A 17,511-nucleotide genomic window follows, 5' to 3' on the forward strand; every position below is an offset into this window, starting at 1 on the left:
AGAGAATCAGCCTCACTATACGCCGGGCGAGACCCCACCATATCCTGAATTTCATCCATTACCCACCATATCCTGAATTTCATCCATTAGATGCGGAAACCTCCAAAGAAAGGGATAACTTCCATTTAACCATCGAATAACATTGAGAGAATCCCCCTCCACCACTAATGATGACAAGATACACTCATGACAAAGCCTTAAACCTTGAAGGACCGCTTTAAACTCGGCTTCATTAGAATCGGATCTTCCAATCGGAATCCGACCCGAGAATGCCCATTTAATATATCCCCTCTCATCTCTAAGAAGGGCCCCAACACCCGATGGCCCTGGATTGCCTCGGAAATGATATATTAGCCCCATTTTCTTCCCCGGGCCACCCCTTTGTGGTAATAGAGGGGGTAGAGAGAAGAAAAGGGGGCAGAATATCACTTCCCCCTTTGTAACCTATATACACTGTAGAGCCCGGAGCCCACTACTAGCTCTGCCAAAGTACTTCTCCTTGGAAAACTATCTCAGGGCACACTACACAGAACAAGTATGTACAATCAAGACAGTTGAATCTAGTAGAAATCAGAGATAACCCATGTAATCTTGGTCTCATCCATAAGATAATGAACAACAAAAATCAATGACAGACTTGACTTTGTAACCGAATCCAATATCCAAAAAAATCTCAATTGTTCCGAATCAAGTTTGATAGGGGGTTATGAAATTAAGAAACCCTCTTGGCTATTAGAACAGGTACAGAAAGATTTATTACTTCAGAGTTACAGATAGCTCATAAATTACATATAACCAACAATCATCACATTTCTCAAGGAACAAAAGCCACAAAATTGTAAAGAGCATAAAAAAACTTACGAGTATGGGTTCACCCACACTTGGGTTTCTGCTTATTTGAGTTCTATAGCACCAGACAATCGACAGAAACTCACGAATTTGATGAAATATACACAGGAGCTGGCAAGAATGGAAATGGGGCAATGGAGGCGTATGCAACAGGAGGGCGTGCTTGTGTTCCAGAAGGATTTTTCCTCTGCTTGTTCTGATAACTACTGTTTTCGCTCCCCTGCAATTCTGTTCCAGATATCTGATGTCCAGCGAGCTTATCGGGATCATTCATCATAAATTCCTGCTGAGTGTTGGGCAGGCGATGAAGAAGAAACCCCGCCATAAATACGGGAAGATATAGAAGGCTTGCATGGAACATCCTCCTGGCACTTTTTGTTGTGCGGTCGTGGTAAAATGACAGTGCAGCAGCACTCATGGACAATGTAAGGACCGTGGATTCAATACAGAACCATTCCGAAGTGACACCCCCTGCAAATAGTTGGCAATTCAAAAATGTAAGCTAGAGAAAGAGAAGATGGCAAAGACCACAACTTAGCCTAGCTAAACAGGGAATTGTGGGTTTCATGACACTTGCAGTGGGTTTATATGGGTTTCATGACACTTGCAAGAGTGGGTTTACATGCTTACATGTGCTAAAACAAGAGAAAGATGCAAAAATCCAACAGATTCCATTTACGATATGGCAATTAGAGGGCTTACTTGGAAGTTCAACTGGCTTCCACTGATTTGTACAATTTATATTTTATTTAGGGGATTGATATTCCCACACCCTTTGTCATGGCAAACCAACTGATGACAAGGATAATGGGTGGTTTGGATTTGCCAAGCGGTACAGGAAGTAACCTTCAAGGTTTGCTTAGGCAATTAGAGCGAAGGAAGAATACGTTAGTACATTCATCTTGATCTTCAAAGAGAATTGATTTTCCAACATTACTTTCAGGTTTAGATATACATTCTTCTTTCTAGATACACGAAGTGCGATCATAATTTCCAGTATTTGTTTGATAGATCAGTTATGTAGCACAATTGACTAATCATATATTTTTCTTCAAAAAAAAAAAAAACAAAACAAAAAACAAAAAACAAATCTTGTATTTTTTGAGATGCACCAAGTACACATGACCGGTTCCCCATGCACAATGAAAAACCCTAGGAATTTCCTTTCTTTTCTTCCCGTTTTCACTTCTCCTTTATCTTCCCCTTGATCTCTTTCTCCAAATTTCCTTCATCCATTGTTTTAAAAAAAATGAACACTTCCAAAGAATTAATTTTGCAAAGATTTGGTTGTTTCTATAGAGGGTCTAAGACACTGTCATAGATCAATGAAAACAAGAAAAAAAAAGTTAAAAGTGGAAAAGTGTGCTACCAAAAAGAAGAAAGAAAGAAAGGATGCCCTAATAAACAAGTGGGTGCAGATAATCATCTCTCCCAAATGAAGTTCAAAGAACGAACTTATGTGAAGCATTACAGAACTCACAATCATATGCTAGAAATCCCAAGGGAAGCAGATAAAGACAGTTCCGCAAAGCCACCAAGGCAGTTCTCTGACCAGAGGCATCAGCGAGAGAGAACATCCTAAACCTGGATATTTCAAACAACGATAGAATTTAAGAACAAAGTCGTATTCGTTAGTCCCAGCAGCAATCTATTAAATTGAACACCTGGAATCCAGAAAACTGCTTACCCCCCAGCAGCATAATCATTGCGGCACAAGTATGCAAGGGCCATAAAATGTGGTATTTGCCAAAAATATAGGGCAGCAGGTAAAATCATCCCATTGAGTGAAACCTGACCAGAAGCTGCTGCCCACCTGAAAACCCACATTGAAGATATATTATAACTAAAATCTATAGCACATTGTCATGAAAAGTGACCGTTTTAAAGGAGTATCCTCAATACTGGATATAATCATATAACTAATATAACAGGAAGTTTAACAAGGCAAGCCAATAAATACGTTTGTGAGACTAATCATCATAGAATTGAAAGTACATCAATGACTAATTGAGTACATTTTTTTTTGGTAAAAATTGAAAATAAATCTCACCATTCAAAAGAAAAAAAATGAAAGTATATCAATGAACTTCATTTATATAGGAGGAAAATATGCATGTTTACATTATTCTTGATACTAACAAGAAAGAGAATAAATAATAGGAAGAATTTCATGTTGCATTTTGCCATAAAATTTCAGGAAAAAAAGAACCCACACTCAGATAAAAACAATGAAGCAACAGCAATCATTTGCCTTTCGGATTGGAACTAAGCACTCCAGTCATTATCTTAGAAGCAAGAGTCTCTCCTCGAGGTGCCGCTCCCACCTCATAGCCTTAATTCGGCACTCCTTAGGAAGGAGCTTCCAGGGAGCGCGACCCCAAAGAGACAGGAACCACTCCCATGACGCTCCCAGCTTGATTCTATTACTACATAAGTCCCACTATCACCGACTTCCTTGCATCAAACTTAACTCTTCAAAGTACTTCATTAGAGCAAGCAGAAAGGCTTGCGCATCTTCAGAAGGCACGAGTGCACGTAAACGAAGATGGTTAGAAATTATTGTTTTTTTATGTACTTAAATTTTGAAAGATACATATGAAAATGGTTAGAAACTATTATTTTTTGATGTATTTGAATTTTGACAGATATATAAAGAAAATATTACATACACGCTCCCATAGCGCTCCCAAGCTTAGACTCTTCTAGACCCCACGCATCCCCGCCCCCGCCTCTGCCCCCGCTTCCTGCTTCTAAGGTCTTTATACATCAGCCAAATATGCAATAGCAGATTAAGGCCCTGTTTGTTTTAGATTATGACAACCGATTGTGTAGTCCCCAACTGATTTTTGGACCGATAATCGGTTGGGGACTCCACAATCGGTGGTCATAATCTAAAACAAACAGGCCATAAGATGTACATAATGAGTTCAGAAGGAAACCTCCTTCCCCGTCTTTATTCAAACTCCTAATAATCACGTATCGGGCTTCATTAGAATCCATATACCTAAAGAGCCAACAGAAGCTACTTGTCCCATCACCTCTAAAGATAAGATGACCACCAATTACAGGACTCCAATCATCCACTGTGCTTCCATCAAAATTCAATTTAAAAAATCCAAAAGATGATCCTTCTATCGTTTCAAATAACTCCACGTGACAACACTATCTAAAAAAACTATTGTCGAACTAATTAAATCAACTTTAATGTCAATGCAGGTCATGTGACAAGGTTTATGAGCTTTTTTTTTTTTTTTTGAACGGTCAAGGTTTAGGAGCTAATCCTTTAAAGATTCAAAGATGAACACAAGTTTCTGCAAGACTCCGATGGCCCATTGAGCTTCCATCAGAAGTCGATTTAAACAATCACAGGGGGATCCTGCGGCCATCACTACATATAACCTTTTTTTTAATGGTAAAGAAGGCTTTATTAAAAGGAAATCCTCAACAAAGGTGGTCGGAACATACAGACCATCACTAGTGGCAACACTATTTAGAGAAACTAAGATCAAAACTAATTAAGTCACCAATTGTAATACCGTTGAAGGTCTACTAACAATGGTCGTGGTTTAAAATTTTGGCCAAAACATGACGTTTCGACAGAAATATTTCGGTTTCGGCCACGGCCAAAACGAAATCACATTGAATCATTTTCTTACCAAATTTTGCCACCGAAATTTTGATTTCCACCGAAATTTAAGAGCTTTCCACCAAAATTTTACAGATTTCCAACGAAATTTTAGAGATACCGAAATATTTCACCGAATTTTACAAGATTTCGGCAGAAATCTCCACCGAAACCGAAATATTTCGATTGCGGAGGTAGCCGAAACCGAAATTAAAAACCTTGGCAAGGGCTAAGAAATAATTGGTCTTCTATTCCTTCAAATGAGCACTGAGATGCATGTTTATTAACAAGATCTAGGAGATAACTAGTCTTCTAATTTTTTTTGGAAAAAACCGAAAAATACCTTCTCAAATAAGGATCAAACACGATATGCAGCAAGCAACAAGAAAAAATGTGAGAAACACACTCACATAAGCAAGAAGACAAGATTTACGTGGTTCAGGGTTAAAAACTCTCCTTTTTGGCCAAGAAAACACGAAGAAAACCTCACAACTCGTAACCCTAATATGTGGCTTGTATGTCAATGCCACTACATAAAAAAAAATTATGGAAATATCCTTTAGCGGAAATATGACAGAATACAAGACATCTGCACAACACTTTCAATGAGCACTAAGATGCTTGTCTATACATCTTCAAATATACCAAACAACCAAGATCTCATTCTTAGTCAGGCAAGACAAATCGGCAAGACAAATCATCTGTAGTAATTCAAACAACAATTTCACAGAGAACTTAATGAGAATCTACGACCAAGGCTCAGAAAGATATACGATGGATAAAAGAATTAAAACAGACAATTTGAAACAAAGAATAGAAAGATGCTGGAGAGAAGAGGCATATAAAGTTAAGATTAGAGACAACTTTTGAGCATTAAAAAGAAGATAATTTATTTAATTAGAAATAACATTACTGAAAGGGGAAAAAACTTTGGAACATGTCCTTAAAAAAACAAAAAATAAAAGGTAATCAGTCCAAAATCTGTAGTGGAACAATCACCCCATTTACAAGATTATTCTCGTCTATTCCTTCCGTTGGAAATCTATCTGCCATGTCATTCGCACTTCTAAAGATATGTTTGCAAGTCAAGGATAAATCACTGCTGGCATTGAGTACTTCTAGAATATTATTGCTAACATCGAGTACTTCTAGAATATTATTTGCTAACTTCCACTATCCCAGTGAAGCCATCATGGCACATGCAGTCACATTCTCTGAATCGTTCCCACCTAATAACAATCCGGCAAGCTCTTCTTTAAAATATGCAAAGCAGGGAGGAGTGCCCTTAATTCCGCTTCATTTCAGTCCCCCACCAAAATAGGACTGGAGAATGCTCTAACAACTAAAGCCAAGTCATTCTTAAAACCGCTACCCCCGTCAGACCCGGATTAACACATGAACTTTCCCCAAAATTGAGTTCAAGGACATCGGGAGAAGGGGATTCCATCTTGGCTCAATCCTATCAATCACAGTCCTACTTACGGATAATGTCCGCCAATTTCAAAGTACTTCACCAAACAGCATTCCCCCTAACTACTATAACAAGACCACCTGACAATAGAGATTTTGATATTTGTTATAATTTTTAATGATATAGTTCTCTCCTGAAAGATTCTCTTCTTTCTTTCCACCCAAATGTGCTAGAGCACCTACATGAAGTTGCATTATGAAGTGCATTCCCTTCCATTAAAGGGCCTTCTAGGCCATCTCATAAAGAAATCCATCATCAATCTTGAAACATCCAATCTATATTGGAGCATGAGACTATTGCATACAAATTCTATCTGCACTTTGTAACGAATAAAAATGTGATCCAAGGACTTCTCTCTCACACAGAATACACATATTTTCTTTAACATTTCACATGTGTAGCATTGCCACAACAGTCATAAAAAAAAATACTAATAATACTAATAATAATAATAATAAAGAAAACTCCATTTAAGGAGGTGTATTCCTTACTAACAATGAGCAGTGCCAAAAAAAAGGACTTCACCAAGAAATGGCCTTGCGGGTCAGGATCCAAATTTTCTCACCAAGAAATAAACCTCACAAGGGAGAGTGGAGGTGAATTTCTCTTTGAGCAAGAACCAAAGCAGCTCCTAATAATATCGATTCATTATGTAATGTATAATTATGAAAAGAGGAAGAAGTCAAGCAACAAGGAAAAATCTCGCCGCTACCATAGTAACACGCTCGCCCTTAAACAAAAAAAAAAAGGTTAGGTCAAGTGGATTGATCCGTTTAGTCTCCGCCGAATCCCGACCTAGTCCTTGACCTATTGATTGGGCCGTGCAGATATATAATTTTATTTGCCACATTGGAATTCACAAACAAATGTGTCTCTCTTCAATTTGTATTATATTATTACTTTCTTATGTCTTGCTGTATCTAAAATGGCTTCAAGAGTCAGATCCTTGCGTTGACCCTGTCCTGAAGTAAAGAACTGAAGCTAGCAGCTCCCTCGAGTTCACCGGTGAGGCCCGAGAAGAATCCATGGAATTGACTCTGTCGTTGCGAAACGAGTCAAGAAGGATTGAAGAGACAATTATCTCACCTGCAAACATATTTGGGTGGGATCAAATATGTGACGGGCTTGCCCGATATTGTAATCATCGTTACGAAAAACGATACAAGAAATGCGAAAGAACTCATATTGGCAAACTTTAGGATGACCCCATTGGATTCCGAAAGTCCGAAGCATTGGTCCTGATAAACCCCAATTTTAGATCCCTTCAACTACTGGCTCACCGGGACAAGAGTTAGTAAAGGTAACACCATTTATTTAACCTTGCAAAAGCTACTAGGGCTACTCCTTCCCTATTTAGCTGCTAGTCATCCACTAAACAAACAACTGCTTTAGCAGCCATTGTGGACCTATTCCAATATCCTAATAGTCTCCTTATGCAGTGTATGTGCCTAAATTTATAAATATTACACACACACATATGAATAGTTTTTTTTTTTAATGGTACACATATATATAGTATATACACTCAAAAGTTCTTTGTTTTCTAATTAATACAAAAAAAGACCTATCTTGCAAAAAACTCTTCCCTTTCCAATACACTACAATCTACACCCAACTGCTGAATAAACATAAGACGAATCAATCAAGTCCAAATATAATCTAATATTAGAAAGCGCATTCAGATAGCAGGAAATACGAAAGGAAATCGAAATTGAGGATTCTAATCAGTGTGCTTACAATAAGCATGAACATGTGAAATTGACGAAAAAGCATTACCCAAATGAAAAGACTCAGTTATGTAAACTAAGCCTGATCAATATATGGGGTACAGCCCATTCTGAAAAGGTTCAGTGCACAATGGAAGAAGCCAAATAATCTTCAGGGAAACTAGAGAATGAATATTTGAAATTGACGAAAAGGCATTACCCAAGAAGTGGAGGAATGGCACCGACAACAGCTCCAACCCATGTATTTACTGGGTGTATTTGCTTTAAAGGAGTGTATACAAACGCATAAAGAGCAAGATTAGAAGCTGCAAGCCCTGCTGCCAAGACATTAGCCTGTAACAACCTAAATACATTCAAGAGATATAACTTCCAGAAAAAACACTTATGTTGGGTAATTTTACAAATAAAAATATGAATATATAAGGTAAAACAAGATATTTTGATACCTTCCATGCCAATAGAGCCGTGCCAGCGACCCCAATACTAGATGCCCAGACGGCTGCATGACGAACACTAAGACGCCCAGAAGGTAGAGGTCTATGCCTTGTTCTTTTCATTTTTGCATCATTATTTATCTCAAAAACCTGGAGAACAAGATAAATGATGAAAATGACTTCATATTAATTAAAGTCAGATTGCAGAAAAAATAGATAATAATGCAATAACCCATAAATACGCCACATTGAGCTACTCAAGACAAATCAAACAAGTGCATAATCTCATTGGTACCAGAGTTTTCTATTTAAAGTACAAGAGCAGACTGAGAAGAGGAAAAGCCTCCCTACATCAGTACTGCAGCATCTTTTTTTACAACTCGGGATTTTATTACCAGAAAATGATACGCCCACCCATTTGGTTGGGTTGTGTCCCACATACAAAAATTGCGGAACAAAACCCCATGGTTAGCCAAATCATCAGCCAGTGAGTTTGATTATCTTAACGTACTAACAATCTAAACCTCCTCAAAACCTTCAAAGGTCCAGACTTATTACAAAGTCATCACAAACTTCAGTCACCCAGGGGTGCTAGTTTCTTTTTGGCCCAAAACGCAAAAGGACAGCAACTCCAAAACCCTATAGAGTTCCTTGAACCATGGTTTTAAATTTCGACCGAAATCCGAAATTTCGGGTTTCATTCGAGACCGAAACCGAAATCAGGAATACCCAAAACGGCCACTTATTTCGACCGAAATTTCGAAATTCCCAAATTTCGGCCGAAATTTAAGGGATTTCCCCAAAAAATCTGGATTTCTGTTAATATTTAATCTTATCCCGAAATTTCGGCCGAAATTACCGAAATTTCAGTAATTTCGAACCAAATTTTGTATGACCTAAGAAATACGTTCATAGGATTTCGTCAGATTTCAAACGAAATTCGAAATTTCGGCCGAAACTTCGGTTTCGGTGAGGACCGAAACGCATTCCGAAACCGAAATTTGAAACCATTGCTTGAACTCAGATAAAGATCATCCTATTGGAAAATTCTCACTCATACCGGTGCAAACCTAGGGTTCGCAGGTGACTTTCTGGGAATTTAGGAGCATAAAATGAGTTCTAATTCAAAAAACTAATCAACATGCATTACCAAATCAGCATCAACATAATATAGATGGCTCAAACTGTGTCAAAAATGTAATTGATATTCCATATAAAATGTGTCATAAAATGTGTGGATTCAATAAGAACATAGCAGTTTCAAAATGTAATTGATATTCGATATAAAATGCGTCAAAAAACTCAAGTGGAAGAGACCATCAAACTTGTATGTGGTTGATTGAATTTTTTAAGGTGGTGAATTTTATTATTAGAAAACAAAATGGAAAAACATAAGGCAAATGAGGTGGTCGATACAAGAAGAAAAAGAACAAAACATACTAATGTAAGTAGTTGATTGATATTCTCAACCAAAACAGCTGGTATCGTATTACCATTCAAAAAAAAAAAAAAAAACATCCGGTATCATGTTACAAATTGATAATTTCTTGTTTTGAAGAAAAAACCACAAGGAGCACAATTGTTTAGATTCATCCATGTGCCCATTAAGAGACACGAAAAGGAAACAAACTTGTGGAACACAATTATTAATAATGCCATCACAGAGGCAATGGTCATCTGAGTGGTACACTGGGTCCCGTACGAATAGCGAATTACACCATTCATTCTCAAAGTAAATCAATTTGTTACCAATACTGTGATACCAGATTCTAAAGAACGGGGCTAGCTAAAACATGTTAAAGATGAAATGATTTTCTAATGTAATTTGACTATGACACCTGATTTAAGGAATTGGCAGATGCCGCAACCATCATTGTACCAGCACAAGTCCAACAAAGTCCAGCAAAATCAATGATGCCACCACTGCCGAGGACAAAACCAGCTCCAGAAGTTGCAACGACAAGCATACTATACAGAAGGAACAATAAAAGATGTTTAGTGTCTATAAATGCCTTACAGCAGTAGTTATATAGATAGAAACCAAGAGATTCAAATCCCCATATGAAGAAGGCAGGGATAAGTTAAAAGGCATAAGAAGATTGCCCTTAAATGTGCAAAATAAATGAATAACAAGATGGGCATGTTAACATGATAAACGGTAGCAGAAATATTAAAAGAAAAAAGGAACAACCAACTTCGCTGATCACAAAATAACAAAACATTCCAACGATATCCAACAGGATACAGGGGATTGGGGTCAGTTTATTTTGACAGAGACGTTAAGGCAACATGGGTAAGGTAGCTTCAGGGGTTCCATCATCTATAATGACAATGGTACGGTCAGATTCATTTCTGCAGGGCTACTGACATTGTAAACGCTACTGAAAGTGAAGTTCGTACTTTGGAACAGGAAAAGATCCAGGGGAGTTCATGTGGTGTAGATTGGCGACAGAGACCTCAACTGGCTTAATACTTGACCAATTGGCAAGTTATCTGCTTCTTACTTTACTGATGAGCAAGTTGCCAGTCGAGCCAATTCCCGTTTGTCAATACCGGTAGCTCCATTTTATTGATTGAAGTCCCTTTTTTTTTTTTTTTTTGAAAATACAACTGTTTAATAAAAAAGAAAAGTTACGAATAGGGCAGAGGTTGCCCCTGGTACATAATCTCCATTCGAAGGCAGGATTAAGCCAACATATCAGCTAGATCATTGGCTGATTTTGGGAATGCACGGAAAATAAAAAGAAATGTCTCTACACCTATCAGATATCATCAATCTACATAGAAAGTTGATAAGGCCCCATGCTCCATATATGTAGCAAGTTGACAAGGTCCCATGCTCATTTGCCTAATCACCTTCAATGACAAGAAGGGGGCTGAAGTCCTTAAAGATTCTCAACCCAGTATGCAAAGCCCTGATTTCTGCCTTGATGAAATTAGATCTACTAATCGGGCCAGAAAACGAAAGCAAAATAGTCCCATTCTCATCTCTAAAAGCACTTCCCAAGGCTCGAACCATCGAAGTTTATCATCAAGCAATCTAGATGAGGAAAATCACACATAGGGCTAAGACACCCCTTGCCATAACACCTCAACCGGATCTCATCCAAGGACATGTAGAAGGATCCCACCATATAACCCTAGAATAAAGATAGGCATGTTGCCCACTAGATCAACGTGAAAAGGATTCACCTTTGAATATTGTGAGCCCTGCTAGAAACGCCTTTGAAGACCCTTATATTTCTTTCTTTCCAAACTAACCAAATTGCAGCAACAAGAGTGAGATTCCAAAAGATTCTACCTCTAGGAGGGTAAGGGGCAAAATCCCAAGCCTCAAAAAGAAGTCCAATATGTTGGACTTTTTGGTCTTTTCCATTGTTAAAACCGTTTTCCGCAGAACCCAGATGGTCATTCCAATCTTGTTTTGGTTTTCAACGTGAGTTTTCCCATATATGCACATATCTAGCACGCATTTGTTATTTGCCCTACAAACAAGGATTTTGGAATCATCCTTGTTGGTCTCCTTTGATGTATATGGAAGACTTGGGGATAGTGGGCAGTTTTCTCAAGAGAAGTGATCCCAACTCAACCTCTATTTAATCTCAGGCTCATCAGGATTGCTGATCCATCCAAGCAAGAGCATAAGGTAAAAGGATAGAGTTGAAGATGCACTTTAGCAGTTAGATCTCTCAGCCATGGCAGGTAAGATTGAATGTTTTCTTGTCTGTTGTGGTTGTAGAATGTTACAGGTTAATCTTATTTTCTTAATGCATTTAATTTCTGCCAACACAATAAAACTAGAAAGAACCCAACTAACTCCATAAAGGTCAAAGACAAATTTCCAGATATCACATATGAAGCTACAATTAATTAACAAATGATAAACAAATTCAGCATCAGAAATGAATAAAGCACAGTGGCTGACAATGATTTTAACTCTGTGGCGGACATACTCAACGGTGAGGAACTTGTCAAGACAAGCGGTCTAACAAAAAGTCATAACCCTTTGCAGGGCTTTAGAGATCCACGCTTTCCTAGCAGGAGATGGGCACGCCTGGACAGCTAGATGTTTATAGAAGATTACAACCAAGAAGCTAGGAGTAGATTCTAATATCCAAATTCGTTTATCTGACACTATCTACTAAAGTAAACCGAGTTGATCCTAAGGAGAGAGGCGACTTGGTCTACCTCCAAATCGAAAAAATTTCTACGCTTTCCTAGCATGAGATGGGCACGCCTGGACAGCTAGATGTTTATAGAAGGTTACAACCAAGAAGCTAGGAGTAGATTCTAATATCCAAATTCGCTTATCTGACCACTATCTCCTAAAGTAAACCGAGTTGATCCTATGGAGAGAGGCGACTTGGTCTACCTCCCAATCGAAAAACTTTAAAATCTAACATTCCATTCAACCTACTTGTTCACTCTGCAAAAGGTGTTGCCCCATTGATCTCCCTGGCCAAGGCCAAGTTTAATAGCCCAAGAAAAATCCAAATTTAAAGGTCTGTCGCTGCACCAAATAACCACCCAAAATCTGATTTTTTCTCCATTACCAACTCGAAAATGAATCCCCCTCCCGGAAGATGAAGCTGTACTTTTTGATGTCACGCCAGACTGAGGATCCTTTCACTTTGAAACCATCCTTAGAAGGCCATCCCTCTCACTTCCACATGGATAGCTTCCGCTCAAACCTCACAAACACCGGTGCCCTCAATGCTTTGTTCATTTTACACACCACAGTGAAAGGCCAAGATACGAACTGGATAACTCAAATTTGCCACATCCAAGCACATTGGTCATTTCTTCCCCTACTTCCACATCTGATTTCATCATCTCCCCCCCCCCCCTCCCCCCCACGCACACACACACACGAGGGGTGCAACTCGGGTCGGGTCGCGTCAACCCGACCCGTGATTTTTTGGGTTGAACCCTACCCGAGTTGCACTCCTACCCGGCACCCCAATAATGACCTTTGACTAGCCAAAATTCACTCGCTAGCTCAATAATGCCTCATAACACCTTAGAATAGCTCTTAGACCCTTTGCTTGATCCTGGGATGCCTCATGGGAAAACAAAAGTGTCAACTGAGAATTGGAGGTGGCTGGCCTATAAATTTGAGCTATCCACCCTAACAATGAATTAACCCCCCATTTGCCGCCTTCTCCATCAATGCGATAAATAGAAACGATAAGAATAGCTTTAGACCACCTTGAATTTTGGCGCCATACCCTATCATAGAAGGCCACAGTGGATGACCAGTTTCAATCACCATACAGGCACCACAGTTGCCGCATAACTTGTGATGGTGTATTCCGAACTTTAGTTGCTTTTCTGTTTTTTTTTTTTGAATGGTACAAACACAGAAGTCTAACCGCGCCACACTTCATGTTACAATTTTGTCAAAAAATTCTTGATCTGATCAGACAGTGTAACTACAGCCACAAACCCTAGAATTTCATTAAGCCGTGTTTCAAGTGAAGTGAACTATAATCTAATATATAGATCTAGACATCAAGCATATGAATCGATTAGCATAAACTAAAAATCAACAAAACTAAAATGTTTAATACTGATCGAATCCAGTCAACATAAATTCCAATTTCCAGAACAGGGAAAAAAAATCTGTTCAATCGATCACCTCACCTGAGTCGAGCCTTGGAGAGCTCCGAATAGCAACGACCGTAATGCCGAATCGCCTCTGCAACATCTCTAGCGTTCAAAACCGACGCAGAAGAGTTAAATCCAAAAGCTCTTACACTCTCTGATTTCCCAAGCCCTACGGTTTCTACAGAGGAAGAGATTCCTGCACTCGTAGATTGAAGGTGAGACAGAAAGAGTCCTCCTCGGATTCCATCGACGGCTAAAATGCTCGAGGAAAGGTTAGGGTTTGGGGAAAAATAGGTGTGGGAGATAGGGTTTGTTCGAGATAAGAGATTTAAAGATAATCTGGAGCTCGATGAGGTTCTCCACATTTTCGAGGACTGGTATTACAGAGAGAAAGAGGCATCGATTTGGGGGATTTTTTGAGGTCTTCGTGAGGAAAATGGAGAAGGTTAGGTCTTCGGGTTTCGTTTTTAAGATTTTGGGAACGGTTTAGTGTCACGCGAGGTTATCCTAAATCGTGCTCTCTCGCCCATCAAATAGACCGTACGATTTGGACGATATCTTGACCGCATGTCCATTCACTGGAGCCTACTAATTGGGTAATAAAAGCCGTTGGATCGGATAATTGTTTTCTGCTGTGGGGTATGTAGAGAAATTGGACACTGTTTTAAATAGGCCGCTGATATTTGCACTACCATGTTTTGATAATGAGACGAACTTAATTGTCTTTTGTATTAAGTCACCTGTCAAAAGTGATAAATCAACCCTCATATATCTTAAATCGACCCCCAGATAAGGCAGTGCTTAGAGAGAGAGAGACAAGAGCGAGTTATGGGGGTGTCAAGGGATCCACTTCGGTCGGATCTACCTAAGTCACAGTCACGATCCATTCAAATTCCTTATCGGTCGGTCGGAGTCGGATTGTTCTTCGGATCCTACTTTCCACGTCATGATCAAGATCCATTTTAATTCGGACCGTCCATCGGAGTGTCCTATTATGTCCCACTAAGCAAAATAAACAATTAATTTAAAAAAAAAAGAAAAAGAGAATGGAAGTCCACTATTAGTGTGTCTCTCTGTGCATTTTCTTCAACTAAATTAAAAATGTATCTATGTTTAATCTATGTGTATAATAATGCTTGTAAACAATAAAACTAATCAAAATTACATACACAAATATAATGTATAACTATTATCAAAGAATATGATGCATAAAGAACAAAACTCCTCTCTTGTCCTTCGTGAAAGTATGAAATGAAATGAGTGAAATCGCATTACCATCCGATTCATTAAGTGATAAGAGAGGTTTTGACCAAAATACCTTTCATAGAACGGTTAGCATTAACAAAATTTGGAGGGTATTTTTGTAAACCATTTCGGATCGTGACTATCCAATGGGCATCTGTGGCGTGCCCATACACAATCCAAAAAATTTCGGATCCTAGATTTGATGATCCGAATTATGCCTATGGATCATATTCAGATGATTAGATGTCATTCATTAACGTTCGGATTCGGATGATCCATCGGACCGTCTGGATCCATTGACACCCCGGTTGATTTAAGATATTAGGGGATCGATTTATCACTACCCTTCCTAAAAAAGTCCCAACAACTAATTAAAATGGAAAAGACAAGGTGTGTTTGTCTCGATATCAAAACATGGTAGTGCAAATTTCAGTTGCCTTTTAAATTTTGCTATAAATGGCCCAAAACAAAAAATAAATAAGAAAAATCGACGTCGAGCTTGTCTTGGAGGCATTGTCCTCTCCTCCAAAGCTTTGATACCAAAATGATGCAAGCTTCTCCTAGGATTCTTGAACTAAGGATCGGGAGACTGACAAAGAAAAACACTCAATTACACAATGATTTGGATACAAGAAAACAGATTCATGCGAGTTCGGTAAAATGGGCGTATTTCCTTCAATAAAGGTCGGAATGACCTGATTCTAAAACCAAAATTTCAATGACTCAATGATCTAGAACTTTGATGAAGAAAGTTTTCTCAGAAAAATACTGTAAGGCACTCGAAAACAAGATGGAAGTGGGTGGTCCAGCAAAGACTAAAATCTGGATAAAGGTAACAACTTCAATGGCTACTCTTCTAGGTTGCCAAGGAAGGTGGATAGCATCGATTCTTCAAGATTGGTGGTTTGCAACTCTTCAACGATGCAAACAATAGAGGAAAGCTCATACTCTTCAAGGAATGAGTGAAACTCTTATAGTTTTCAAGGATGAACTCTTCAAGGTTCAAGGAAAAATACAATAAGCAAATTTTCATTCAATATTCACTAAAAACTCTATTACATATGTTTGATACTCTTCAAATAGATAAACACATGCGAAAAATTCGTTCAAACTAGTCCACTAACTAGTTTAGGGACTCACATACATCATTAATAGCTTAGGAACTCTAAACACATTAACTAATCAAAGCTAGCAAACGCAGACTACCAAAATAGCCATAACTCTTCAACCACTTGGCCAAATTAAGACAATGAATATCTGTTGGAAAGATAATTCAAAGACCTACAACTTCTTAGTTAAGCATTTACTCTGATTAGTCCATCTTGAAGTCCAAAAAGGTACATCAAAATTGACTAGGTCCATTATGATGAAAATGCAACTGGATCAGGCCTGAATTGGCGTGCCCATGATCTTGGGCTGGAGTTGGCCTTTATGTTTTGTTGATTCAAGTTGAGCTTGAGCCTTATGTTGTGCTTGAATGAGGGATGATCTTCTTAAAGCTGCTGTATGGTCTAGCTTGTCTCACATGAATCGAGGCTACATCAATTTCTCTAATGGGGGGGGGGGGGTGTATCTTTACTGACTTAAATGGTGCATTGAACATACATTTTTGCTCTATAAAAATAGATACTCATCTTCATTTTCACATATACAACAGTTCTCAGAAAAACAAAACAGAACCCTTCTTCTTCTTCTTTTGCTTTTCTATTTTCTCATTATGTTGCAGAGTTCGGCACTACTTTCTTTTCATACTTTTACTATTTGGTTGGGCAATTAGCGTTATCAACCTTACAGGACTCCCTACGAAAGCTGGAGTACCAGCGGATGCTTGAAAAAACAGCTGCAATCCTTACTCAGGATCAATAGATAGTGAGGATCCAGTGGATAGCATTAATGACTCAGGATCCTCTAACAAACTCTTCAAGAGCATAGCATCCCTTACTTGGGTTTGAATTTCTTCGAACGTGTAGATTCTCTGAGATCAATGGTGCATCGGGCTGTTGTATCATAGGGGTGATTGTGTCTAGAAATCTGCTGCACCGGAATTAATTTCCGCGGAGGCGCAAATTCACTTTAAAGAGAGGAACTTAGTCCGTGCCTCATCTCGCCGCATTGAGGAAAAGGTTTTACTAACGTTGTTTGTTTGGTTTTTTGTTTCTCAACAGAAATAGGGTGAGCCATATTTACAGATTTAGAACAATAGCTGCCAAGATATTTTTGGGAATTGTAATAGCCTTTAAGAACTGGTTAAAACATGTAATGCAATACGAGCTCCTTTCACTATCAAAACATGGTCATTCGGATATCAATACACAATAGCAATAGAGTTCAATAATGGAATTGTTAGAAATATTTGAACAAGGAAAAACCTTCAAAAAATGGGATTTTGTTTGGAAAATAAAGACAAAGGTAAAATTGGCCAACGATTTGGCCATTTCAGAGAGTTTTTTTTTCCCCTACATTTCGTAGGGATTCGAGCTCACTTCCTTTCCTTCTTCCGCATGTATCACACCATAAGGTGTCATCTTTATTTTCCAAACGGAATCTCGTTTG

The 17,511-nt window shown here is 38.5% G+C and overlaps 1 protein-coding gene across 1 annotated transcript; it reads right to left on the bottom strand.

Moving 5' to 3' along the window:
• Positions 1-577: 577 nt before the first annotated feature.
• COX10 (cytochrome c oxidase 10) lies at positions 578-14,178 on the bottom strand. Its single transcript, XM_077388809.1, has 7 exons — positions 13,750-14,178; positions 9,945-10,074; positions 8,119-8,256; positions 7,872-8,005; positions 2,537-2,662; positions 2,330-2,433; positions 578-1,320 (listed from the first exon to the last, which is right to left on the bottom strand). The coding sequence occupies exons 1-7, from the start codon at positions 14,076-14,078 to the stop codon at positions 932-934; spliced, it is 1,350 nt and encodes a 449-aa protein (XP_077244924.1). The 5' UTR covers positions 14,079-14,178; the 3' UTR covers positions 578-931.
• Between the last annotated feature and the right edge of the window lie 3,333 nt (positions 14,179-17,511).

The sequence above is a fragment of the Tasmannia lanceolata genome, unplaced genomic scaffold (genome assembly GCF_043159265.1).
Source record: "Tasmannia lanceolata isolate RefF3 unplaced genomic scaffold, GAP_Taslan_0.1 ptg000008l, whole genome shotgun sequence".
Taxonomy (NCBI): Eukaryota; Viridiplantae; Streptophyta; class Magnoliopsida; order Canellales; family Winteraceae; genus Tasmannia; species Tasmannia lanceolata.